At 47.6% G+C, this 26,951-nt stretch overlaps 1 protein-coding gene across 7 annotated transcripts in view; it reads right to left on the reverse strand.

The window, feature by feature from the left end:
• Window positions 1–26,951, reverse strand: part of TTC28 (tetratricopeptide repeat domain 28) — a 585,613-nt gene that overhangs the window by 11,249 nt on the left and 547,413 nt on the right. For 6 of the 7 annotated variants that reach the window (XM_075898909.2, XM_075898911.2, XM_089775263.1 and 3 more), the window contains 8 exons: window positions 24,060–24,239; window positions 13,957–14,677; window positions 11,282–11,406; window positions 9,231–9,462; window positions 8,230–8,306; window positions 5,501–5,524; window positions 4,542–4,671; window positions 1,471–1,578 (listed from right to left, as the gene is read on the reverse strand). In XM_075898909.2, coding sequence (XP_075755024.2) covers window positions 1,471–1,578; window positions 4,542–4,671; window positions 5,501–5,524; window positions 8,230–8,306; window positions 9,231–9,462; window positions 11,282–11,406; window positions 13,957–14,677; window positions 24,060–24,239 — 1,597 coding nt within the window. The remainder of the gene's footprint in view (window positions 1–1,470; window positions 1,579–4,541; window positions 4,672–5,500; window positions 5,525–8,229; window positions 8,307–9,230; window positions 9,463–11,281; window positions 11,407–13,956; window positions 14,678–24,059; window positions 24,240–26,951) is intronic. The other variant, XM_089775262.1, reaches the window with a different exon arrangement.

The raw sequence follows: 26,951 nt of genomic DNA on the forward strand, positions 1-26,951 counted from the left end.
TGTCCACTTCTGATGGGGAGGACTTTCCCTGCACTGAACAGGAGGGGGTTAACTCAGCCCTAAGAGCTGAGGAGGCCACACCCCCTTTATCTTACTGAGCATGCTCAGGCTGCTATAAAAGAGAGCAGCTCCACTCCGTTGGGGCTGGCAGTGGGAGGGAGAGGACATGCGAGGCCAGCTCCCTGCAAGACCCAGTGACTGCCCAAACGCCGAGATGCTACCACGCAGGCGGGGAGTCCTGGCACATCTAGAGATTGCCCAGGTTCCAGATGCAAGTGGAGGCAGCCAGATCCCAGAGGAAGAGGGGAACCAGAGAGCCACCAGCGAGTGAAGATGTTGGGAGCAGCCCACAGATGGTGACGACCTCAGGGTGAGTGAACTGCTGTCGGAGAGTCAGAGTGTTGCAGTTGGAATTGCCCCGCTGACTCAGTGGCTACAGTGGGGCCCTGGGCTGGGGTCCAGTGGAGTGGGAGGGCCTGGACCCCCCCTTCCAGAGAGATATAAATCTTTCCCCTATCTACTGCCCTTTAAATAGACCCTCCACATTGGGACATGTGGGGCCTATTGAATGGTGCTGCTCTGCCAATAGAGGCTAGATATAGATTCTGAGCGGGACTAGAGGGAAGGAACAGACAGACTTTGGTGTGAGATTAGAACCATTGGCTGGGGAGAAATGGGGTGAATACATGCGTGACAGGCGCGAGGTGGGCACCTTCACCCCACCCTGGACGGGGTTTTTACCTCAGCTCTGTGACACCACTTCTCACCTATTAAATGTTCCCATCCCCACATGAGGTGCCCAGTTCAGTGCCCCACCCTATGCCTCCGATATTTTCTGCCCATAGTGTTTGCCAAATAAACTTCCTCCCTTCCCATTATTTGTGGTGAGTCTCATAGGCTATGTCTATACTGCACCCATTGTGCGCAAGAAATATACAAATGAGGCTAAGCATGGAACATCACTGAGCCTCATTTGCATAATTAATGAGCACCCGCTTTTTGCGCAAGAGGCTTTTGCGCAAAAAGGAGTCATCTACACGGCTCCTTTTTGCGCAAAACACCCATCTTGCTCAAGAGCTGTTTTTCTGGAAAAAAAATTCAGAATAACGGCTCTTGCGAAAGAGGGGTTTTTTTGCATAAAAAGTGGGTGCGCATTAATTATGCAAATGATGCGTGGTGATATTCCACGTGTAGCCTCATTTGCATCTTTCCTGTGCAAAATGTGTGCAGTAAAGACATAGCCATAGAGTAACAGTGGAAAGCTATCTGCTCCTGCTTTGGGCCTGTCTAATCACATGAGGAGCTCTCTGATAGACAACTCACAGGTATGGGAAGTGCCACCCATCCCGGGACACTGATGAGTAAAACTATTCACAGTTAATACACTTCCACCTCCACCTCCATAGGCACCATCATTCTCTCGCCATGAGATGGAATGGGAGAAAATAATGTCACAGCAGGTTGCCTTACCAAAAAGTGCCAGTAGGGACTGGAGAGCAAATTGCATGGTCCTCCTATTAGCTTGTTTCCCAGTTTTCAGTATCACCTCCTCCTGCCCAACTTCACAAAGGTCAAAGCCTGCAGGAGAACATAGAGCAGAAAGCCATTTTTCACCCAAAGATTGTTAACCTTGAACAGGTCCCAGTAAGTTACTGCTGCTTTGTATGATCCAGGGCTATCAATTAATCACAGACAACTCATGCTATTAGCTAAAACAAATCATTGTGATTTTAAAAATGAGTCCCAACTAATCACAGTTTCTATCACACAGTTAAACATTTTGGATGTTTTTCTACATTTTCAAATACTTGGATTTCAGTTACAACACAAAATAGAAGGGGTACACTGCTCACTTTCAATTATTATTTAACTTACAAATGTAGATTTTGTTGTTGTTGCCGAGCTGCATTCAAAAACAAAATAATCTGAAACTTTAGAGCCTACAAGTTTACTCAGTCCTACTTTTTGACCAGCCAATCGCTAACACTAACAAAGTGTTGTTGATATTTATAATAGAAGATGTAAGCAATTAGTCGAGTCAATACACGACTTGTCGCTTATCTCTTCCTTCTCCCCCGCCACTGCCTCTGTATCTGACTTTTGCTACATTTCAAAGGCAGAAGTGCCACAGTTCCATGATAGAAATTCCATCGACTACCTGATTAGCTCATTAATCAAAATTCAACGTCCCTAATGTACAATAGATAATTCTGTTGTCTTCTTATTTACAATGTTACCTGAAGGTGAGAACAAGCATTTGCATGGCATTTTTTAGCCAATTTTTGAAGGGACTGATGAGCCAGATATGCTAAACATTCGTATGCCCCTTTGTACTTTGGCTACCATTCCAGAGGACATGCTGCCATGCTGATGCCACTTGTTAAAAAATATTGTGTTAATTAAATCTGTGACTGAATTCCCTGGGGGGAGAACTGTATGTCTCTTGCTCTGTTTATCCACATTCTGCTAGATATTTAATGATAAAGCAATCTCAGGGGATGTCCCAGAACATGTTTTAAGAAAACTTTCTCTGCAGATTTGACAAAATGAAAAGAAGGTACCACTGTGAGATTTTTAAAGACAGGTATAGTATTTGACACAAGTTTTAAGAATCTGAAGTGCCTTACAAAATCTGAGAGGGAGGACATATGGAGCGTCCTTTTAGAGGCCTTAAAAGGGCAATACTCTGATAAGGGAACCCGAATCACCAGAAAAGAAAATCAAATCTACTGCTAGTGGCATCTGACTCTGAGATGAAAATGAACACATGTCAGTCTGCTCTGCTTTGCTTGTGACAGGGCAGAACCCATCGTCAGCATGGACACATGTGCCATGGAATGGTGGTGCAAGCATAAAGGGACATATGAATCTTTAGCACATCTGGCACGTAAATATCTTGCCATGCTGGCTACAACTGTGTCATGTAAACACCTGTTTTCATTTTCAGGTGACATTGTGAACAGGAAGTGGGCAGCATTATCTCCTGCAAATGTAAACAAACTAGTATGACTCAGCAACTAGCTGAACGAGAAGCAGAGTGGAATTCTACGTCTACACTAAAACTTGCAATGGGGGGAAAGAAAAAATAGTATTTTGCCTTTTATGCAGCAAGTATTTGTAATCAAATATAAAGTGAGCCCTGTGTACTTTCAATTCTGTGTTGTAATTTAAATTAATATATTTGAAAATGTAGAAAACATTATTGTATTATTGCTTAACAGTGTGATTAATTGCGATTCATTTTTTTAATCACTTGACAGCCCTAGGACAACTCTTATGAAGCAAAGAGACACCAGGAGCTTGCAGTGGCCTCACTTGGTGCTTTCTCATCTGTGCCAATGTGCTGTGGTTGCCCTGTTAGCATTTATATGTCTATTCCAGTAAGTCCCACTCTCAACTGGGCTTTTATTGTGCTTGGTGCTATACAAACACATGGGCAGAGACAGGCCCTGCCCTGAGGAGCTCACCTGAGTAGGATGGAGGGAAAGAGGCCAGATGTGCTTATTTCTGTGTTAGATACACATATTAGCAAATGTTTCCCTGGTATCTATAAACAGAGTCAGTACCAGTTTTGCCCTATAATATATGGAGATATGCCTATCTCATAGAACTGGAGGGGACCTTGAGAGGTCATGGAGCCCCAGTCCTCTGCCCTCACAGCAGGACCAAGCACCATCCCTGACAGATTTGCCCGAGACCCCCTAAATGGCCCCCTCAGGGATTGAGCTCATAACCCTGGCTTTAGCAGGCCAGTGCTCAAACCACTGAGCTACCCTTCCCCCCATGAGCCCCTTTGGCCATCACTAGCTGATTGCTTAGGGGGGTGGTAGCAGCAGTGGTTCTACGGGGAAGGCAATGGCCCTGGGCTCTATTTAGGGAGAGTTTGGGACAGTCCAGAGAAGCTACAAGAAGCTGATGTATGGAAGGATGAGACTGAAGGGAAGACGGGGAGGCGATGCCTTAATTTTGTCTTCTCTCCACTTCATTTCCTGACAGTGGTACCCTTTCATTAGCTATCTATAATATAATATATGGAGATATACCTAAACATATCTCATAAAGCTGGAAGGAACCTTGAGAGGCCATCAAGTCCAGTCCCCTGCCCTCACAGCAGGACCAAGCACCATCCCTGACAGATTTGCCCCAGACCCCTAAATGGCCCTCTCAAGGACTGAACTCACAACCCTGGCTTTAGAAGGCCAGTGCTCAAACCACTGAGCTATCCCCTCTCCTACTTGCATACCCTTGCCAGCGTGAGAGGCCAATGAAAAACTGGACTGCTCTTAAAATAAATCAGAGTTTGCCAATTGAAGACAACATAACCTGGGTCCTGCTGGGAGGGAGAGGAGGAAGGAAGGTTGGTTCTCTAGGCAGCAAACATGCTCACAGTAACCAGAGAAGGAGCCATTGGCCAAGTAATGAGCAGCCTGGCCATCATCTTCTACATGCCCAACAAAGTACGCAGTGAATGTGCTTGTGAAGTGTAAGGTGTCAGATGGACACACCAGAGAGCAGCAATAAACAAGGAAACATCTTCCTACCTAAGGCTGCCAGAAACTCATGGCAGCCAGGCAGCCTCCAAAGCTGCACACTGATGGAGACCTGGATCGGTGCAGCGGGGAAATCCTGCTCCTTTTCTCCTGCTTGGAGTTGAACCAAGACCTGATGTAGCTGAGGATGACAGATCAAACATCAGCCCTTCCATACCAACGCATTCACCTCCTGGTTGACATTCCCAGCCTGTGGGTCACACCTCCCCTGGATAATCACTAATATGCTGCAGGCAAGGTGCTGCCTGTCCCTGTGAAGAGGTGCCCAGACAGCAGTCAGACTCTGCCCTACAACTGGCTGGATTAGCGCTGGGAAGACTCCAGAGGGACAGGTGATCCTGTGAGGTAAGCTGGAGTGGGGCTGTGGCCAGAAAAAGAAGGGCAGGAGGAAAGCAGTGGACAAAAACTGCAGGAAAACAGAAAAGCAGGAGATGCTTAGTGGCTGCTCATGGCCACTTAAAGGCCATTCCATAAATGGGCCATTTGACCAGGCGTGCATGAAGCCAAAGCCAGGAATGCTCCAGGTGCCCTAAACAAGACAAAGTCTGTCATGTAAAACAGACCAAGTTTTCCCTAACGTTCCCAGGACCTCCTGGGGAGCAGTTTGTCAGCTGACTCCAAGAGACAGGAGTGTTCGGGTGGGAGCAAAGCACTTGGTTACCAAAACATAAGCTGGGTCCCCTCCTCACCCCCCCCCCCCACACAAAGGGGAAAGCCTGGCTGGGGAGAAGGGGCAAGGATGAAATCCCACATCTGGCCTGACCAATATTACGCCTGCAACAAAAGCCCAACACCCGTGTCCTTTCTTCCCATTGGCAGTAATTAAGCAAATCCCAGGTTTAAAGATTTGATGACAATTAAATTGTACCCCAGGGACATGGGGCTGAAAAGTTTTCCAGAGCTTTCGACTCTGCAGAGGAGTAATGTTCCCTGGTGTGTGTGGTACTCACCATTCCCACCATATTTTTAACAGCCTTCGGAGAGCAGAAAGGAGAGAAGGAGAGAAAGCGAACATGGGTTATTCTGCATGAGGAAGTGAGCATGGTTGCAGTAGCTCATCACAAGCCAGCCCCCTCCTGCAAGATGCACAGCACAGAGCAGGAGACGGGACAATGAAGGCTGAGCAGGCAGCGAAGGGACCAAACAACCAGGAGTAGGCAGCAGGAATTGGGAAGTCCCTAGGTTTTAAAAACCAGAGCTGGCACCTCACAGGCAGCTCCCAGCCTGCCAGTGAGGAGGTGAGCTCCAGAATGATCCATCTCTGGGCAGGAGTTGGGACATAAACGCCCTTACTCTGGTTTCCTTTCATCTGATGCCATCTACACTCCTTGGCTTTCCCACTGCATGTGCAAATGAGGTTCTGGCCTTAGCTCTTCCATAAAAAATACACACAAACAGCCCCGAGAGAAGGGAGCAGGCTCAGTGCTTTGCTGCTTCACTGTTCCCAGGAACACTTCCCCTCCTCAGACGCTACAGTGATCACAAGTCAGGGACGAAGGCATGTGCATTACAGCAGCCTTGCAATCCTATGTTTCCCCCAAGAGAAGCCTTAGAATGGTGCAGTGCCATGTGGCTCCCATGCCAAACTCTGAGCCCTTTAAGAGAGGAGGCCAGATGCTGCAGTGGGGACTCTTTGTGCTCTTTCAAATGCTGGATCTGTGCCTCTACAATTACGCAACCCAACTGAGGAGCTGCGCAACTCACACACAAAGCAGCTTCTCCCAACATGGGTGACCTCTGAACACGCAGGAGACTGGATGGAGCAGTCAGTCACCCAGTGGCAGTTTTGCAGGCCAGGTCATGCTGACCTGTGCAAAGTAGAAGCCATTGTTTCCTGAATGCTAATGAATGCTCCATATTTAGATAGCTCATCCTCCCAACCCCCACACAGAGAGGCTCACTGGCCTCAGTCACAGACAGGTCTCAGCACCACAAGGTGCTAGTGAAAATGCCATGACTTGAGCCCAGAGGATGGTAACAATGGAATGTGGCCCAGGCAAGACAGCGAGAGGAGGGACCCAACATTCTTGACCCAGATAGGCAGGTAGGGGAAGTAGCATTACAAACTGGCCACCTTCCTCTCAGATAGCGGGTGGCAGTATGGGTCTGGGGTTTGCATTTCAAAGAGCCTGCCTGCCATCAGCCCGTCTGGGAGCATGGTGCCTGCCATGTGTTCACATTCATTCAAAGTCCCAGGCAATGCCAGGTGTCCTTAAGGGCAAGGGATTATAGAAGCACTTCAGAGAACAGGCCCTGGTCCATCCACACTGCAGGCACAAGCCAGGACTGGGAAGGAAGTAATGTCAGTAGCCTGTGGTTTTCATAACACCGTAGGACTGGGAGGGACCTCAGGAGATCTAGTCCTGTCCCCTGCACTCCAGGCAGGACTAGACCATTCCTAGCAGGTGTTTTAAACGAAGATTTTCACTCCTTGGAACAAACCAATCCCTAGACATTTGCATGGACTGAAGAGAAGGAAAAGCTGGGCTGAACCACCTTCATTTCCAACCACTGCAATTCCTGTGCAAAGAGAAAGCTGCCTGGGGTCTGGCCTGCACAAGAACATCAGAAACAAGAACATGCAGAAACAAGACAGCATCTCTTTTCATATTTGCTGCAGAATACAGCGGGGAAATGGTGAGTAAATCTTTCGTTAGCTGCATGCAGCCATCAGCAGAAATGTCTGCTTTTCCTGAGTGATTTAATTGTCTGAGGCAAGGACACAAGCAAGGAACAGTCACATCGGTGGTTTTATGGAGAACGTTGGATTGTTGTCCTTCAATCCACCTGCTCCATTTACTCCAGGCATCCCTCTTATTGGCTATCTGCACAGCTGCTGCACTGGCAGCGTGATTCCTGCACAGGGACTCTCGGCCTGACAATCCAAAGGAAGCCATTGCTGAGCTACAGGGGGAATGTAGGGCAGGGAGGGCCTGGGTCCCAGCTGCCCACTGATGTATTTCTCCAGAAAAACTGACACTGGTGGTCAGGTAAGTATCTGTGCAAGGCAGGAGACAGCGAGCCACATGCCTGTTCCCAATTTATCCTACACCCGCCTCCCTCTGGGGGCAGACAAAAGGCCCAGTCTGAAATGCACTCCAGAGAGGGAGGAATGTGCTGAAGCATGCCAGCCACGCAGGGCGCACAACAGAGAGCTGGGTCAGGATGGCAGAGTAAGGCAGGCTGGGCTAGCAAAAGTCACGGAGCCACAGGCCGCACTGTGTTCCCACATGACAGCGGATGTTATTGAGCCTGGAAACGTGTCTGCAGAGCTGCGAGTTGTCAACAAGTAACAGCAAAGGCTTGAGAAACTACACCGCACTAAGCATTAGGGAGTGCCCTGAAGGGAACAGCTCAGTACACACTCTTATGGTAATTGGCTGATTTAGACCTAACCAAGTGTTTCCATCCCACAGTGCTACGATTCCTTCTTCCTCAGCTGTACCATACAGCACGGCTGGGTGCACATCTCACACTCTGTTCTGTCGCTGAGCCGTGATGTCTAGCAATGTACCTGCCCCCATTTGCCATGCAGTTACTCACTCACACAAGCAGACAACAGAATCAGCTTTTGAGCTTCAGGCACAAAAGCCCCCTGTCTGATACAAAGCAATTCAAGTTCTAGACTCCTTTGTCCCAGGAACAAGGATTTGAAGCATGGTGTCACCACCCTACTCACCCGGTTAATAAGCTGTTCTCCCGTCTCTGAAGCAGTGATAAGTTTGCAAAGTGCCTGAAGTGCTGGGTTAGGCAAACCTGAAAAATACCAGAAACCGTAAAGTCTGTTCAAACACGCCACTCAACTTATAGAGAGAAACATCCCAAAGAGACACTGGGCCCAGCTTTCCAAGCTAACGAGGGCTCCTGAGAGGGCCTATAAGGATTTCACAAGCTTTATGCCTAATGAGCTAATTCCCCTCTAGGAGCAGAGATAGAGGAACAATAACACCTGGGTTCTGAGGTACAGTAAACTTCTGATAATCCGGCACCTTTAGGACCCAGGGGGTGCCAGATGATCAGATATGCTGGACTATCGGAACGGGGGGCTATGAGGGGTCTAGGGTGGTGTGGGGCGGATGCCACCCCAGACCTCTCATAGCCCCCCCTTCTGATAGTCCGGTTCTACCCCAGGCGTCCCCGATTCAGCCGCTGCTAGTCAGTTTCAGCAGCAGCTGAATCGGGACGCCTGCGGCAGAGTGGCTGGGGTGCTGCCGGGTTGGTCCCACAGCGCTAAGGAGCGGCGCTACCGGACCAAACTGGCAGCACCTCAGCTGCTCTGTCCCAGGCGACCCCAAGTCAGCCGCTGGTCAGTTTCAGCAGCGGCTGAATCAAGGAAGCCGGTGGCAGAGCACCTCCAATGGTCCGGCTGCCTGGAGCACTTCCGGGTTCCTGATGGTGCCGGACCATCAGGAGTGCCGGATCAATGGAGTTTTACTGTACTGGGATCAATGGGAAACGAATGGGATCTGTGGCTGAAACAGCCATATTCTCACTGCAATTCTTGCTCTAGGGCTGTGCTAGTCTTACCCTCAAGTCGCATTCCATGTTACTTAGTCACTGTAAAAACACAGAACACCCAAAGAGCTGCAAGATTTCCCACTCCTCCCTTCCAAGAGACAGCAGATGGATGAGAATTTGCTAAGGCAGACAATGCCAGAGCCTCTGTAGCCTGCTCCTTACCAAGAAGGGACTGGATGGTGGTGCTGCACTGCTGTAGCCGTTCCCCAGGGTCGGCGGTTGGGAAGAACACTGCAGCTGGAAGACCACTAGCGGGAGGGTCAAGTCGAAACCCCACAGCAGTGAGTAGCGCTTGCCAGCCTGGAATACCGCCAACTTTATTCTCCACACTCTGCTGAGAGGTGTACATGGAATTGTGCTGCCCATTCTGGATTCGCTGCAGTGACTTCTCCACCTCCAAAGCAAAAGACTGCATTAGCTTATTCTGCATGAAGTCTGTCAGTACCCTTTTCCTCTTTGTGCAGTGTCTGGAGCAGGAAGACAACTGAGGTCATGGAGTAGGCTGAGTGACAGACTATTCGGCAATCAGCGTCAGACACGAGGAATTTAAAAACTAGGACTCTCTGGTCTGGCAACATCTGTGGTCCAACAGGACTATGGATGTTCCTGGGCCAGAGGGCCCTAGTAGCTGAGAGTAGGGCACAGGAGGGCTTGTGGCTGGAAGCCCTTCTGGGTTGATGGCGCTGGGGCCAGTACTCCGGCTGGGCACGGATGACAGTCCCAGTGAAGCCAGTGGCAGCCTGGCCAGGGCCAGGAGTCCCGCTGGTGCTGGCAGCCCTGCCAGGTAACAGTGCCAAGGCCAGTAGCCCAGCCAGGGATGACAGATGCAGTGGGGCCAGTGGCAGTGCAGCTGTGAGCCCATTTTCCAGCCTATCCTCCAGGGACGATTTCCTGAGAGCCAGGTGGCTGTATTTCTCCCAACCAGAATCGCTGAGATAAACCTGCAAAAGCGACAAGGAGTCCTGTAGCACCTTACAGACTAACAGATGGATTGGAGCATAAGCTTTCGTGGGCAAAGACCCACTTTGTCAGATACATGCTACAGGACTCCTTGTCACTTTTGCAGATCCAGACTAACACGGCTACCCCTCTGATACTTGAGATAAATCTGGTGGATTTCAGTGTGGCATTTTCTGGTGAAGGCTGTCAACCAAACAGAATGTCCAGCATCACACAGCACTAGTTGGCAAGAAGGGAAGGACCCCAAGAGTCAGTTCTTCTGTCTAACAAACCTTGCTCTGTTCTAAACTGCAGTGTTCATTCTTGGCTCGAAGCCATCAGTCCTTATGGACTGTACAGAGAGGGTAGTCACCTGAATAGCAGCCAGGGAGACAGACTGTACAGTGTCTTCATTCTCACCTCCCTAATTCTTGCCTGGCTCACAGCACTTCTGTCATAGAAACAATTAACCTTAGTGACAATTGCATTTTCAAAGCACAGACCCACACAAAATCTAGGGAAGTTAGATGTTGTTCAACTGAATAATTGTGCAACTGCATCAAATCTTAGCAGTTACACAATTATTTGATGGACCCTGGGGACAGAGCCAGCAGCCAGTATGCTCCTGGCTCCGCTCCTAGGGAGCCCCCTGCCACCTTGTGCTGCTACCTCTGATACAGTAGAAGCAGCAACTTGGGGCAGTAGGCGGCAGCCGGTCCGTGAGGGGAGCTGGTTTAAAAAAATAAGCCCAGCCTTACTGCTTAATCGTTTAGACAACTATACGCTAGCATCCCTAGCACAAACAAGCTAGCTCTGATGGGGCAATTTTATTCATCATGAAAGCAAGGTGAATCTCTGCCTGGCATCCCATTCTTTTCCCAGAGACAGGGAATAACTGCAGGGATGACACATACTGAGGGAAGAGAAGGAGGGTTAGGAGTTTAGACTCCTGACATTAAATTGAAATGTTTCCCCACCCAATCAACATTCACCTCACGATAGACAATATCACCTTTCAGAAGTTAAGAGAAGGTGCCTGCCATGCTCCAAGGCAAGGACTCACGTTTTGTGTCCATACATTTCAATGGAACTGTCTTATCTAGTTCACAGCATTGCCTTAGAAACAATTAACCTTGGTGACAATCGCATTTTTAAAGCACAGACACACAAAAACCAGCTGGGTCTGCTGTAGCTTTCAAAGCAAGACTGTGAGGATCTTCTCGCTGCCTCTCTGAGTGTAAGGGATACTCTTAGGGCAGCCCTCTCTTGCTTACCAGGTGTAATAAGACTCGCAGGGCATCTCGTGCTCTATCCGGATGCTGCAGAATCTCTGTCAGGGCCTGTCCAATTAGCGAGGAAGGGCTGTTAAGCTTCACATCACTCCCTATAAGCATGAAGCCTGCAGGATTCAAAGGAAGAACTTCTTAGTCTCCTCTTGCTCCAGTAAAACTAATTCTCTGCTTCCCTCAAGCTAACAGGAATGAATTTCTCATTGCCTCTTGCTAAGTTATATGCCTAGCAGCAGCCTCCATGCCGCTCAATCCCAGGGACCTGACTTCTAGGGTGCCTCTAGAGTGCTCTCCCCCTGTATGAAATCAATACTGTTCTCCTGTTTACACATGTGGAAAAATGTTGCAATTCAGAGAGACTTGTCCTACCATGTTCTTCATCTCTTTTGCAGGAGCTGAAATCAATAAGAGCTAAACACTGCCAGCAAACAACAGGACCCTGAAAATGGAGAGAACATAAGAACTGCCAGACTGGGTCAGACCAAAGGTCCATCTAGCTCAGTGTCCTGTCTGCCCACAGTAGCCAATGCCAGGTGCCCCAGAGGGAGTGAACACAACAGGGAATCATCAAATGACCCCTCCCCTGCCACCCATTCCCAGCGTCTGGCAAACAGAGGCTAGGGACATCATCCCTGTCCATCCTGGCTAATCGCCATTGATGAACTTAATCTCCGTGAATGTATCCAGTTCTTTTTTGAACCCTGTTAAAGTCCAGGCCTTCACAACATCCTCTGGCAAGGAGTTCCACAGGCAGATTGTGTGCTGCATAATGAAAAACTTCCTTTTATTTGTTTTAAACCTGTCACCTATTAATTTCATTTGGTGACCTGTAGTTCTTAGGTTATGGGAACAGGTAAATAGCTGCCCCTGTCTGGGAAAAGACATCTGCTTTGCCCAGGCTGCTGGCTTGTGTGCCATGCAAATATCTGACTCCCCCATGGCAGTATAAGGAACTCTTCCTCTTCCCCTATTCATTACAGCTGCACAGGCATGTGCTTACCTATACTGTGAAGTATTATTTCTGTTTGAAATATCAGTACTCTCAAGGGAAGCATGAGGGTGGAGGCTTTGCATATGGATTCAGGGGAGGAGCCTGTGAGCAACTGTCCCTGTGTGCCATTCCCTGCCTGCCTCCTGCTGGTAGTGGCACTGAGTGCCATGTCTGGTGTCATTTCTACTACACTTCTGGCAAGGGGATCTGCTCTGCAAAGCCATTCCATTTCTCCTCTTTCCTGCCAGGCTGCCACACTCCCTTAGAAGGAAAAAACAGGAAACTGAATTTTGGTGTCAACCCTACGCCCAACTTCCCCCTGGTTTTCCATGCATCAGCTGCTAACACTGGACTCAGTGAGACAAGACAGTTCCGCGTGGGTTTAATCCCAGGTGCTCAGGCTAGCCAGCAGCAACAAGCTCCCTGTCCTGGTAACAGTTTCCTGGCACTAGGGTTCTGCACGCAGCAGGTACCTGATCTCCAGCCCAGGTGGGCACATCAGGGACATGCTTGGGACACAGGCCCCGCTCTCAGGAAGGAGGATTTTTGCTGAGAAAAATATGCTGTATATTTAATTCCAGTTGGTACGTTGCTAGCCTCCGTGCCTTTCTCTTTCTGAATTTCCTTTGATACATCAAACCATTCCTGACTGGCACTGGGGCAGCGGGGATTGATCCTTCCACTGTTCTGCTTGTGGACTCCCACACACGTCAGCAGCCACCTCACCTGTGAGAGGGGCACAGGGACAAGTCTTGTCACGTCTCCTGGTGATTACACCTCTGCTGTTGCTGGCGCCGCCTCTTTAGGAAACATTACGCTTTCCTCCTCAGCATGGCTAGGGTTACCCCTCCCACACACAATGATCTAACCCAGGTGTGCAGAAGACACGAACTGAACGAGACTTCAGTTTTAGAGGAAAATGCTGCTGCCATAGGAATAGTGCCAGTGTTCCTACAAACTCTGGGAAAGCGTCAGCTCTCTGGAATTCTGGGATGTTCTTAGGGAGGCTCCAATCCTCACAGGCTCTAGCCAAGGTACAGCACACGGGGAATAGTCCCAGTTCCTTATGTCACATCGCTGAACTATTTAGCACATTTAATTTTAGAATGTTGAATTAAACACACACATCCTTGTCAGTGGATCACAGCACCGTTGTTGCGGTTCCATTCAAGAAACACCCTCCTCACCACCCATCTACTAGTGGGAATCAAATCTTTCTGCAGTACTGTGCTAGACACGGATCAATAAGAACAATGCCTCTGAGGCTGTAATCTGTAGGGAGAAAAGGAATCTTATCTCGTGTCAGTTGGGGATCCTGGGTAATTTCCTGCCTGCATGGCCCTTAGCATATCAGATCTTCCTAATGATTAAACCTGCCTGATGAGACAGGTGCACTTCATGCCATGGAAATTATGTCAAACACATGCTGTCCCCATGGTGTACACTGAAGAATGAGCGTCCCACTGGCCAGTCATTCAGCAACACTCAGTAGAGCAGAATCCGGCCCGATACACAGCTCCTGGCTGCTGCAAGGGCGCACAGTGTTACTTGTGCACCCTGCTGCTATCACAGCTCCTTGCTCAACACAAACAAATAGGTCTCACTGTTTTTCCACAAACCCTTTCCTGCTGATGTCGGAGAGCAGCCCCAAGAAGCAGACTCCTCCTACCTGCCCAGTTGGATGGATGGGAGAACTGCTTGCTGCTCTGCACGGTTTTCATGGCCTCGCCCAGGGCTGCGCTGGCTTTCATTCCGTTCAGGAGGGAGGCGTAGAAGGCATGCACAAACATTTTGGAAGCAGCCACAGGAACAGGCCAGAGTGACACCAGGACACACTGAGCCCCAGCAGCTAGGAATGCCCGAGTCAAGCCAACAACCCCATCAGCAGTGACTTTGTTGCTGGACTCTTGGTAGGAGCCAAGAACTACTAATTTGACAGGAAGCCGCAGATCCAGAATGTCAGCTGCTGTGAGCAGGAACTCCTGGAGAGGAGGGCAATCTGAGATACTCTCCACGTCACTGGCATCATCCTGCATCCGGAGGGATTCTGGAATTGTGTAGGGATTCCCGAAGGAGCTCTTGCTACTGGCTGGGTTGCTATCAGCATTGGGCGTTAGGACCAATGCCGCCAGCTTCCAGGACACATGGGTTGCAAAATGGACACACTCTGCCTGAGTTAGTGCGCTCATGACTCTCTCTTTTGTTGCCACATTGCCAACCAGAGGTTGGCAGCCAAGTAATTCAGAAACCATATAGACCTCTTCTTCTGCAGAGGGCATAGGTCCCCAAAGCCATCTGTCCATTACTGCAGCAGGGAGTTTGGGATTTCCTATGACAGCTGCCATTGAAGTAGAACTGGAGTTAGCAGGAGCATTCTTCCTCAAAAGGGACTAGAAAGAGAGAGAGAAAACCAGGGTCAAAGAACTCTCGGTTGAAGCCATGGCCCTGCAAACATGCTGCCTCCCTGCAGGAGGGTATGGAGCGGCCTGGGCTCTGTCATAGGGAGGGGTTTTTATCATTACAACAATGCTTTGCATTGCTTTAGCACCTTCCATCCAAGCTGTACTCCTTTACATACCAGCTCCATGTGGTGGGGGGTAGCATTACTATTTCCTTCTTTGGAGAGAGGAAATGGATCCACAGAGAAGGAAAGTGACTTATCCAAGATCACTCTGGAGGTTTGTGGCAAAGCCAGTAATATTAACTAAATCTCTATTCCCAGACTCCTGCTGCAACCACAAGCCCATGTTTCCTCCTCAGACCAGTCGCTCTGTGCAGCATCCCGGTAGTTAATTCTCTGGTCTGGTTTTGGTGTGCTCTGGAAATAGGGATTGCACAGCATGAAAAGGTCACTTACCTCGTACAGTAACTGGAGTTCTTACAGATCTGTGTCCATTTGAGTGGTCCATGTGCATGTCCGTGCACTCCTGACTGGAGATTCCCATAGCAGTGTCCCTGGGTCAACGTCTGCTCTAGACACCTTGTGCCCCGATCTGCAGGGAGCTAGGGAGAGGTGGACTTGCCACCACTCCTAATCCTTCTCAAGCATGAAAGCGGAAAGAGTCAGACTCCAAGAGAGAGAGCACCCATGTCGAAGAACTCCTACTGCTGTACAAGGTAAGTAACCATCTTTGAGTAACATCCCTGGGGGTGCTCCAGGGCAGGAGACTTCTGAAAGTTACTTTCCTCATGAGGAAGGGGCCAAGGAGGTGGATTCAGTTCAGATCGCAGAAGAGCCCTGCCGAAAGCCATGTGATTGCATCCAGAGCTGATAAGAGTGCACTGTTGGGAGAACGTGCCCAGAAGCAGGTGGCTGCCCTGCAGATGTCTGGATAGGTATCAACAGGGCTGCTGTGGCAAATTGAATCCTGGTGAAATGAGCAATGACACTTGTAGGGGGAAGCAAGGAGTGGACGTGTCAACACTGTGTCATGATGAAACACTGGTGGGTATACTGTGTGTGGTAATGGCTAAGAGGAACACAGTCTTAAGGGACAGATGATGGAGGGAACAATTCAACACAAGTTCAAATGGGGGTTGCCTCAAGGCACTGAAGACCAAGTTGAGGTCTGATGGAATTGCTTATTTGATAGGAGGGAAGACGCTGAAGAATACTTTCATGAACCTTGCTGTGATTGGGCAAGTGAAAACTGAAAACCAAAAACCCTTGGTGAACACTGATGGAACTCAATGATCATTCTAGTTTTTAAATTGAGAAGGTTATTGAGACTGGACCCAAGAGAAGGTTCAGATCAGAAATTGCACCAAATCTGGAAGCATTTCCACTTCTGCAGGTAAATTTTCTTTAGTGTAGGTTTTCTGATATGTTGAAGTATTGTTTGTACCTTCAGGGAGCAGTCGTGTTCTACACCACGTAGCCATTTAGTAGCTACATTTTAAGATGAAAGGCTAGAACACAGGTGGGGAACCTTTTTGGTTTGGCGGCCACTGACCCACAGAAAAAATAAGTCAGGAGCCACACTCACGTGAGAAGAAAAAAAAACCCCCAAAACCAAAAACCCCTCACTGATGTGGTCCCCCATTGAGAAAGACATTCCCTACATTCCCCTCATATATCAGAGCTTAGGAAAGTCCAATCTAGTAGATTTTGTGTGCTCCAGCACTGCAGTGGGGCAGTGGGAGTGCTGGAGAGCCAGCATGGGCTCCCCACTGATGAGTGGGAAGCCCTGAGCCTCGGGGGCCAGATCCAGGCAAGCCGGGGGCTGCATCTGTCCCTTGGCCCTTAGGTTCTCCACCCCTGTGCTAGAAGATTTGTTAAGTAATCAATCCCAACTCCTGGGTCAGGAAATTCACTGTCAGGAAGGTGGAGAGGTAGTCACAGATAAGAGCAGACCAGCTCTGGGACCACACCTGCCTTGGCCACAACAATCCTCTGAGGATGGCTACTGATTTTTCTTGTTTCAATATGTTCCAGATCTTGAGCAGTAAAGGGACTTGGAGGATAAATATAAACCAAGATATAAGGTCAAGGAATGACTTGCTCCTCAGTGATGGATAAAATATTTTGCTGCTCTGTTGTCTACCATTATTCTAATCATGTAGCCCCTAATGTAGGGCAGGAAGTGTTGCAAATAGTGTCAATCAAAGTTAATGCAAGTGATTAACCAAATACAAATTAACTAGATTAAAAAACAGTCATGATTAATCACAGTTTTAACTGTATTGTTAAACAATAACAGAATACCAATTTAAGTTTATTATAAATATTTTGGATGATATTTTCAGATATATTGGTTTCAATTATAACAGAATAGATTGTGTACAATTCTTACTTTATATTATTTTTATTACAAAGATTTGTAATGTAAAAAAGACAGACAAAACAAATAATATTTTTCAGTTCATCTCATACAAGTCCACTCAGTCCTACTTTTCAGTAAGCCAATCACTAAGACAAATTTATGTACATTTGTGGAAGATAATACTGCCCATATCTTATTTGCAATGTCACCTGAAGTGAGACTAGATATGTGCATGGCACTGTTGTAGCCGGCATTGCAAGGTTTTTACATACTAGATATGCTAAACATTTGTATGCCCCTTCATTGTTTGCATGCACTATAGTTTTATATTGTTTTGTTTCTGAGTGAAGTTATGTACAAAAATAAAATTGTAAGTGCAATTTGTCAGTTGCCCTTTCCCAGTGAAGAGATTACACTCAGTACTTGTATGATGTAATTGAACAATACATTTCTTTTATTTTTTTTACCGTGCAAATATTTGTAATAAAGTGAGCACTGTATGCTTTGTAGTCTGTGTTGTAATTGAAAATGCAGAAAAACACCCAAAATATTATTCTTCAACAATGTGATGAAAATTGCAATTAACTGCATTTTTTAAGATCATGTCACAGCCCTGGAGGCAAGCATACCAATGCGCTGCGCAGTCAGTTGCTCTGGAGCAGAGGTGGCCAACCTGTGGCTCTGGTGCCACCTATGGCTCTTCTGAAGTTAATATATGGCTCCTTGCTCAGGCACCGACTCTGGGGCTATAGCTCCAGGTGCCAACTTTCCAGTGCTCAACTCCTGGCTCCATCTCCTTCCCCAGGCGTATTGCACCCTTGCACCTTCCCTTCTCCACAGAGCCTCCTGAGTGCCATGAAATAGCTGACTGCAGTGGGCAGGAAGCGCGCAGAAGGAAGAGGAGGCGCTGATTGGTGGGGCTGCTGGTGGACAAAAAATGCTGGAGACAGGAGAGGAGGCACCTGATTGGGACTACAGACAAATTACTGTAGCTCTTTGGCTATGTACATTGGTAAACTGTGGCTCCTTCTCAGGCTCAGGTTGGCCACACCTGATTTGGAGGATAGTCTCCTGGGGGGTCCATTGTCCCTGGGCTGCAAGACTCTTGGGATGTGCATCTCAGTCTATCTGAGAGGTACCTTCAGTAATGAGGTCTGCAGGAGCAGAAATCCTTTTGTGGCTCTTTCCACCAACTGAAACAGTCAAGTACTCTCTGAGGAACTGACACTTCTTTGCATTGACTGTGCTTGTCGAGGGGATAGACTGTTCTCAGATAGGCCTCAATATATTAAGACTGTAATCTTGCCAAGGGTGTTACAAAGATTCAGGCTGCCATATGAGCCAGAAGTTGTAGGCAGGACCACACTGCAATTTGGGGGCTCTGAAACAGGGCTGGACATTGTGATAAATCTGTGTCTGGGCAGGTATACCCTGGCAGCAGAGGAATCCAGAGTAGCCCCAATGAAGTTTCTGCAACGAGTGGCTAGAGGGGTAGATTATTCTGCATGGAGGTGGAGGTTGAGAGAGTGGAAAAGAAACAGGGCATGACAGATTGCAATCTAAGCATCTGGAAATGAATGACCTTTCATGAGCCAGTCATCCAGGCAGGGGAAGATGGTTATTCTCATCTGGCAAAGAAGGGTTGTGGTGACCGACAGGACCTTGGCAAAGATTCTTAGGGTGGTGGAATGGCTGGAGGGTGGGACATGATACTGGTAGTGATCCCTCCCTACCATGAAATGTAGGACTTGTCTGTGTGAGGAGTGCATAGTAAAATAAAAATAAATATCCCAACGGCTGGAGGAAGTGACCCAGACTCCCAGATAGAGAGAACGAATTGCTGCTGTGGTTACAATTCTGAAGCGATGATCCTGGACAAAGTATTCAAAGTCCTGAGGTCCTGAATTGATCCCCACCCCTCACTGCTCTTAAGAGTCAGGAAATACCTGAAGCCTTTTCAGGTGAAGTCCAATGGAATGAGTTTGATCGCCCCATGATTAGGAGGGATCGTGTCTCCCGTCTCAAGAGATTCTTGTGAGACAGGTGCCTGAAGAAGGACAGGGCGGAGCATGAAGGAAATGGGCTGACCAGAACGGAAAAATCTGTGGAAATCACCTCCAGGCTCCATCTGTCTGAAGTGATGAGCTCCTCGGAAGGTAGAAAATAGGAAAGACAATCTCCATACGTGCGTAGGGTGGGGAGGTGCAGCGCAGAATCTGAAGTGGAAAGTAATTTGTGACCCTAGACCACTGTGTCAAAGTTGACCTTTTGAGGGCATGGCTGGTTGGGAGGTTGCTGTAAAGAAGGGCCCTTTCTTATGGAATCCAGGCTTCTTCTTAAGGGTTCCAGTCAATTGCATGGGTGGGTAGTGACTGGATGGAATCCCAGAGTCATCTGAGACCTGCTGTTGTTTTGTTTATGTCCCAGGGCTATAAATGCTGAGATCACAGTGTTGCCTGAGGATCTTTTGAGAGAACTGAGAGATCATCTGTGGTGCCACTAAACAACTTGTGTTCCACAAAAGCAATGTCTTTGACAGTATTTTGTACCTCATGGGAGAAGCCAGAGAATTGCACCTAGGAAGCTCAGTGTATGACTTCCGCCATAGCCACGGGCATGCAGCTCTGGTGAAACTGTTCTCTCTGATCTTGAGGCAAGTGTTCAGTAAAGGCTGAGAACACATTTGTGAAGACACTTTACCACTTGCTATTTGATTGCACCGAATTGCAAAGAAGCTAAGAAGTAAGCTCTTGTGATCAAAATGCTCCAGTTGCTTCAGCTCTTTGTCATACAGCATTGAAAGGAATCTGTATTGTCTGTTCCTCTAGTTTGCAACCTCAACGAGCAGATCGTTGTGTGTAGCCTGTGAGAAAAAACATTCTGAGCCTCTGGGTGGAACACAGCATTTTGTGTCAGTCCCATTTGCAGGCAGGCAGATCGCTGGAGTCTGCCACATCAGACATGCCAGCGCTAACAGTGTCACTGAAGGAAAAGGCAATGCTGGCTGGGGCAGAGGTATGACGAATGTCTAAGAGGGAGCGCTGCCATTCCTATACCTCCTCTGACAGAATTTGTAAACTGTCTCCACACATTTCATCAGGTCTGGAAAAGCTTCACAGTCATCCGGGTAAGAGAGTGAAGGAGGCGTCATTTTCCCCTCCCTTTGGTGAGGAGGAAGATTTGTAGGAGGGAGGTTTTCTTCTGCCTCAGCTGAGTCCTTCTACTCTGAGAGGTGCACCAGAGGGACAAGACCCAAGGGAGCTGGCTGCTGCTCCTGACACGCTCTCTTACAGGATGGGACTCAGTAGAACTAGTCGCTGTAGGGGGCCTCAGGTTTCAACATGTCCGTAAAGGTGGGGCCTATGGGAAAGGCCCCAAGGTTGTCCATACAAGAGTCTCTGGATAAATCGCCTGCTGGGAGTTTCCTCAAGCAGGATCTCCAAGGAGTAAAGAGAGGACCTTGCGATAGACACCTCAGAGTCAGATGAGATGTTGCTCTGCAAGTCCATCAGAACAGCACATGGTGTCAGTACAAGAGATCAGGTTAGTGCTGAGTCCCGGGGAGGGGCTGGTACCTTTATCAGTTCATGTCCCATAGCAGGCTGGTTCATGAGGCAGCACTAGGGGGAGGCATGCTGGTATCAAAATCTTCACAGAGTCTGTGCAGGGGCCCTGGCATAGGCAGAGGGTAAGGAGGTTCTGTACAATGAGTTGGCACCTGTGGAGAGCATCTCTCACCTCTGGTCAGTAGTGATTCATGCTCTTCCAGGGTGCAGACGCTGGTGGAACAGGAGCCTGGAGGACCAGCACCCTAGATAAGGATCCTCTGGGGCATGTCAGGCGGATACGGTACCGACGCATGATCGGGTTGTGGCTTGACTTGAGAGTTCATATGTTTAGAAGGCACTGGGTCCAGCACTTTAGAAGGACACTTTTATGGCACATTAGACTGGTTCTCAAGATGCAACTTCCTTCCCCGTGCTGTGGAATCAGCATGGAGGGGATGGGAGCAGGATGGGAGGTCTCCTGGGACACAGACAGGGCGGGGTGGAGAGCTTTCCCCTTCTCTTATTCTGCTCTGCAGAATTGGGCCTTGTCTTCTTTGAAGGGTTGGGTGGTGCTGCAGCACATTCAGGCTCTTTGCTAGAAGAAAGGGTGGGTGGGGCCGACATATTGGGAGATGATCTGAACTGTGTAGGTCTCAGTGGATGCTCCATTATCAAGGGTTTTAATCTACCCTTCCTAAGCATCTTAATTCCAGAGCAGATCAGAAGATGTGGGACTCCGCATGGCAGCGGGTGCAGCTTGAATGTTTGTTGTTGCAGCAGGAAGACCTGCAGGGTTGTAGCCTGAAGTGTTGGGCATAAACTAAACTTCAGACCTTGGGTTGAGACTTGAGAAATACTATAAAGGAACAAATTGGGCAAAAAAAGTTAAGGAGGACTCCCCACAACAACACAAACTGTACTATTTAACAGAAACAATTATTGGCAGGGGTACCTGAGCTACTGGCTTAGCTCAGGGACAGTCCAATGCTCCATCTCAAGCCACGGGTGGCTTAGCAGGAACTGGAGAGGCAGCAGGTCTGTCCCCCGTCTGCTCTCATATCAGGGCAGAAGGGTGTCCAGGGCAGAGGTGCAGACCTATGGACACTGCTGATGAAAATCTCCATGTGGAGCAAGCAAAGGGACACAACTGGAAGAAGAATCCTTGACTAAATGTTTTTACAGTTAGGAAGTTTTTTATCCTAGTCAACATTGTTTTTTCCTGTTGGCTTTGTTTGCATTTGTCAGGTTATGAAATTTAAGGACACTATTGGGAACTATTTCTGCAACAATCAGTACTGTGAAGGATGAATGAAGCAATTCCTGTTTGTAAATCCCTTTGGGATGATCAGGATGAAAAGTGCTTTAGGAAGGATAAAATAAAAATCTCTCCTCAGCTGGTAACAGGTGCAAATGACACATGATTATGTAGATTAGAGAAGACTGTGAGGAGCTTCAGAGGGACTTAACCAAATTAGGCAATTGAGCAGAGTTCAGTAAATATTTCTGTTCTGTTTTAGAAAGGATCGGGATGATATATCACAGAAGGATGAAGGATTTTCCATCCCATTAGTAACAAAGGAAGATGTTAAACATCTCTTAGGGATAAACACTTTTAATTCAGAAGGGCCAGATAACCAGCTCCCAAAAGTCCAACAAGAATTGGTCAAGGAAATCTCTGGCCTGATGATAAAAACCTTTAACAAATCTTGAAACATGGAGGAAATTGCAGAACACTGGGAAACTGTTATGTTGTGGCAATACTCAAATGCATGTAATTACAGTGTGTAAGAATCTTCATGGGCAGAAAATACCAGGTACTGAAGGGATCTTAATATAGTAGAGAAAGACAGAACAAGAATAATAGCTGAAAGGTGAAGCCAGACAAATTAGAAATTAAGCATAATTCTTTTTAACCCTGAAGGTGATTAAACATTGAAACAAATTACCAAGGAAGTGGTGAACTTTTTATCTCTGAATGTCTTCAGATTAAGACTGGATGCCTTTCTGAAGACATGCATTGGTCAAATTTAAATTCTTGAGTTCAATACAGGTGTAACTGGGTGAAATGTAATGTTCTGTGATGTACAGGCAATTAGACTAGATAATTTAATGATCCCTCCTGGCCTTAAATCAGGGGTCTCAAACTCGCAGCTGATGGGCCATCTGCAACCAAAGCATTTTTGCAATCTGACCCGTGAGTTTTGGCCCGAGGGATGTAGCCTTGGGAATTACTGGGGGAGCCTGGCACACGGCGGCAGCAGGGATTAGGGCTGCCACGGGGAGGGCAGGGGGCCCTGATCCCTATTCCATTCAGTGCCAGCCTCCCCCCCACATTAATCTGCAAGGCCATTGCCCTGGGGAGGGGATGTGGGGGGAGTGCAGGGCGATGGTAGGTAGGGGTGAGGCTTGCGGGATGGTGACAGGCACACATATCTGCATGGCTGGGCCAGAGTGTGAAAATGCTGTGGCCATAGATGACCTGTGGCTGCAAGTTTGAGACCCTGGCCTTAACATTCTCTGAGGCTGTAAGTGTAATGGCTGATGAAGTTCAGTGCTGACAAACACAAAGTAATAGACACTGAAAGGAATCTTCTGAATGATCCCTATGTGTTATCAATTAACTGTAGCTGAGTATCACTGCAGGCAAGTCAGTGAAAGCCTCTGACCAACAGATGTGCTGTGGCAGCTCAAGATCAAGCCCTGGCCAGAGACAGAGAGAGACTGGCTCCCAGGGGCTAATCCGGAACAGGAAACTTCAAGTCACATACGACAACAACAATGACAAAATCAGGCCCACCCTCCCTGTTAGATAATTTTGTGTTTCACATGGCAATCATGCAGGGTGAGCCATGGGGCTCTGTTCTGAGCAATGAGACCAAGAACTGATGTTGGCCTTGAACTCCCCTTAGATGTTTGGGCTTCATATCAATGAAAAGGCACTAGGATCTGCTGAAGGTATCAGCTTTAACCTGCACCCTGAATGTCATGAGACATCAGCAGCAAGTGCCCCAGGCAGACAGGTGTACACATGAGCAGATTGCTAGACTGTGACTAACTGGGGGAAACTCAGCTGAGGTCACTCAATCTGCATGAAACAGGGAGCTCCACCCACCCAGAACCTGCAGGCTTGTTAAGAAAGAAGCCCTAACCACTGCCTTGACACACTTTGCTTTGTGATTCCCCTGGGGCTAGGGACTGTGCCTGACTGCTCTGGGGAGCATCACAGTACACTGAGGGTGCTCAGCTCATTCAGCACCAGTATCTGGAAGGCAGTGGGTCTGTGATTTCCATTTTGGTAGCTGATGCCATTGAAAGAGGCAGCAAACCCTGCAGTTCAGTCTGGGTCCTTGCTGGGTGAGCCTGTGTGGCATGGAGCAGCTTCAGCTCTCACATGGCACAGATGGGACCCAGCATTGCATGCCTCACTGGAGCAGTATGGGGGTATGGGGTTGGAGTTGTACCTTGGAGTTGGGGTTCAGCGACTGGATGGATGGGACTGCAATGAGGCTGAAGCGCTCATAGAGGTACTCATTCGAGGAGCTTCCTTTCAGGAGAGCAAAGGGGATAAGGTACAGTTCTCCCTCTAGAACTAGTATCAGCTGGCGATGGCGGCCGACTGGACCACTGGAATGCATTAGACCCTGCAGAAGAGAAAAGACAAAGAGGCAGCTCTCAGTCCCTTGTTTATACAGCCAAAGAAACACTCCATGTTCGGTCCTCAGTTGAAGGTCAGGGGTTCTAGTGCCCAGAATCAGCAAGCCTGAAACATCTGTTTGAAACCTGCTCTTCAGCAGAGCACACAGAACACTGATCACCCTGCTCAAAGATCTCAGTAGGGACAAGCAGAGTTAGGAAAGTCAGTGAATCTCCAGCCATGTTTCATAACTGCCATTCCCACTCAAATTCAACCCTTCCCACCCACCAAAGACCATGCCAGGTCTCTGCCTTATCACTAGTCTCCTAACACCACTCTGAAGCTATTCGCTTGGTCCAGAAATTAGTCCAATATTACCTCTCCCACTCATCTCGCTAATATCTTGGGACCAATATGGTACCATAACACTGTGTAATCTAGATTCAGTTCCCTGAATGCTGCAAATCCCTCTCTTGTCATACACCAGACAACTAGCCATCCCTACTAGCACCACATACACTGGCTGCATGAGATGCTGTATGAATGGAACATGATCATTTATATCATTAATATTGCCACTGCTAGACATTGTAACAAATCTTGTACAAAATATACCACTGTAAGATGTCAATGGAAAATTTTGGTTTGCTGAGCATAATTATCCTGCTTGTGCGCATAATAAGGACATTAAAAAGTGGATAATTGAGTAACTATGTACATGCACCTGCAGCCCAGGCTGGCAGCCAGTTCCCCGGGAACAGGGCAGGAGCCTGTGTATAACCATTCACTGTAACTGATAAGCCTAAGCTTATCAATTAACCGTTTATTGGGTTATCCTATGACATCCCTAGTGCATATATCATCTTTGTAAGTAAAAGTAAGAATATTGACTATGGCTCGGTATTTCAAATCTGTTTGCTCCTGCAATAACACTCCGTGTCACAAATGCACAATGGGAAGTGACTGTCTAGGAAGGAGTGCTGCAGAAAGGGATTTTAGGGATCATCGTGAACCACAAGCTAAATATGATTATTTAGCTTGTGACACTTGCAAAAAAACCAAACATGATTCTGGGACGGCATGAAATTAGGGAGGTGGGGTGGGTTCTGCAGTGGCCTAGGGGATAGGGCATTGGCCTGAGGAGGGCAGGGAGGTGGGCTTGAATCCCACCTCCTCCCCCCCGCCCCCCCCCACACGGGGAGCAGCAGGACAGCCAACACAGGCTCCCCCAAGGGTGAAAATGGCTCTGTCATTTGGAAGGCAGCATGACCGACACCATGAAGGTTGGGAGGTGGGGTGGGTGTGTTCTAGTCCCCGCCCACCCTGGGAGTGGCTGAGAAAAGTAGCAGTGAGAGATAAAAAGGCATTGTTTAAAAAGTCAAAGTTAAATCCTAGTGAGGAAAATAGAAAGGAGCATAAACTCTGTCAAATGAAGTGTAAAAATATAATAAGAAAAACCAAAAAGGAGTCTGAAGAACATCTAGCCAAAAACTCAAAAAGCAATAGCAAAATGTTTTTTAAGTACAACAGAAGCAGAAAACTGGCCAAACAACCAGTGGGGTCCCTGGATGATTGAGATGCTAAAGGAGCACTCAGAGATGATAAAGTCATTGCGGTGAAAATAAATGAATTCTTCGCTTCAGTCTTCATAGCTGAGGATGTTAGGGAGATTCCCAAACCTGAGCCATTCATTTTAGGTGACAAATCTGAGGAACTGTCCCAGACTGAGGTGTCATTAGAGGAGGTTTTGGAACAAATTGATAAATTTGACAGTAACAAGTCACCGGGACCAGATGGCATCACCCAAGAGTTGTGAAAGAACTCAAATGGGAAATCGTGGCACTATTAACTGTGGTTTGTAACCTGTCCTTTAAATCAGCTTCTGTACCCAATGACTGGAGGATAGCTAATGTGACGACAATATTTAAAAAGGGCTCTAGAGGTGACCCTGGAAATTATAAACCATTAAGTCTAATGTCAGTACTGGGAAAATTAGTTGAAACTATAGTAAATAATAGAATTGTCAGGAACATAGATGAACATAATTTATTGGGAGAATGTCAACATGGTTTCTGTAAAGGGAAATCATGCCTTACTAATCTTCTAGAATTCTTTGAGGGCCCAACAAACATGTGGACAAGGAGGAATCCAGTGGCCATAGTGTACTTAGATTTCCAGAAATCACCAAAGGCTCTTAAGTAAAATAAGTTGTCATGGGATAAGAGGGAAGGTACTTTTGTGGATTGATAACTGGTTACAAGACAGGAAACAAAGGTAGGAATAAATGGTAAATTTTCAGAATGGAGAGGGGTAACTAGTGGGGTCCCCCAAGGGTCTGTCCTGGGACCAATCCTATTCAACTTATTTATAAAGGTTCTAGAGAAAGGGGTAAACAGCAAGGTGGTAAAATCTGTAAGATCGTTAAGACCAAAGCAGACTATGAAGAGCTTCAAAAAGATTTCACCAAACTAAGTGATTGGGCAACAAAATGAGTAATGCACTTTGTAAAAAATAATCCCAACTACACATACAAAATGATGGGGACTAGTTTAGCTGTAACTACTGAAGAGATATCTTGGCGTCGTTGTGGATAGTTCTCTGAAAACATCCACTCAGTGTGCAGAGGCAGTGAAAAAAGAAAACAGAATGTTAGGAATCATTAAACAAGGGATAGAGAATAAGACAGAGAATATCGTATTACTTCTGTATAAATCCATGG

This window comes from Pelodiscus sinensis, chromosome Z, assembly GCF_052426305.1.
Source record: "Pelodiscus sinensis isolate ZL-2025 chromosome Z, ASM5242630v1, whole genome shotgun sequence".
In the NCBI taxonomy this organism is placed as follows: Eukaryota; Metazoa; Chordata; order Testudines; family Trionychidae; genus Pelodiscus; species Pelodiscus sinensis.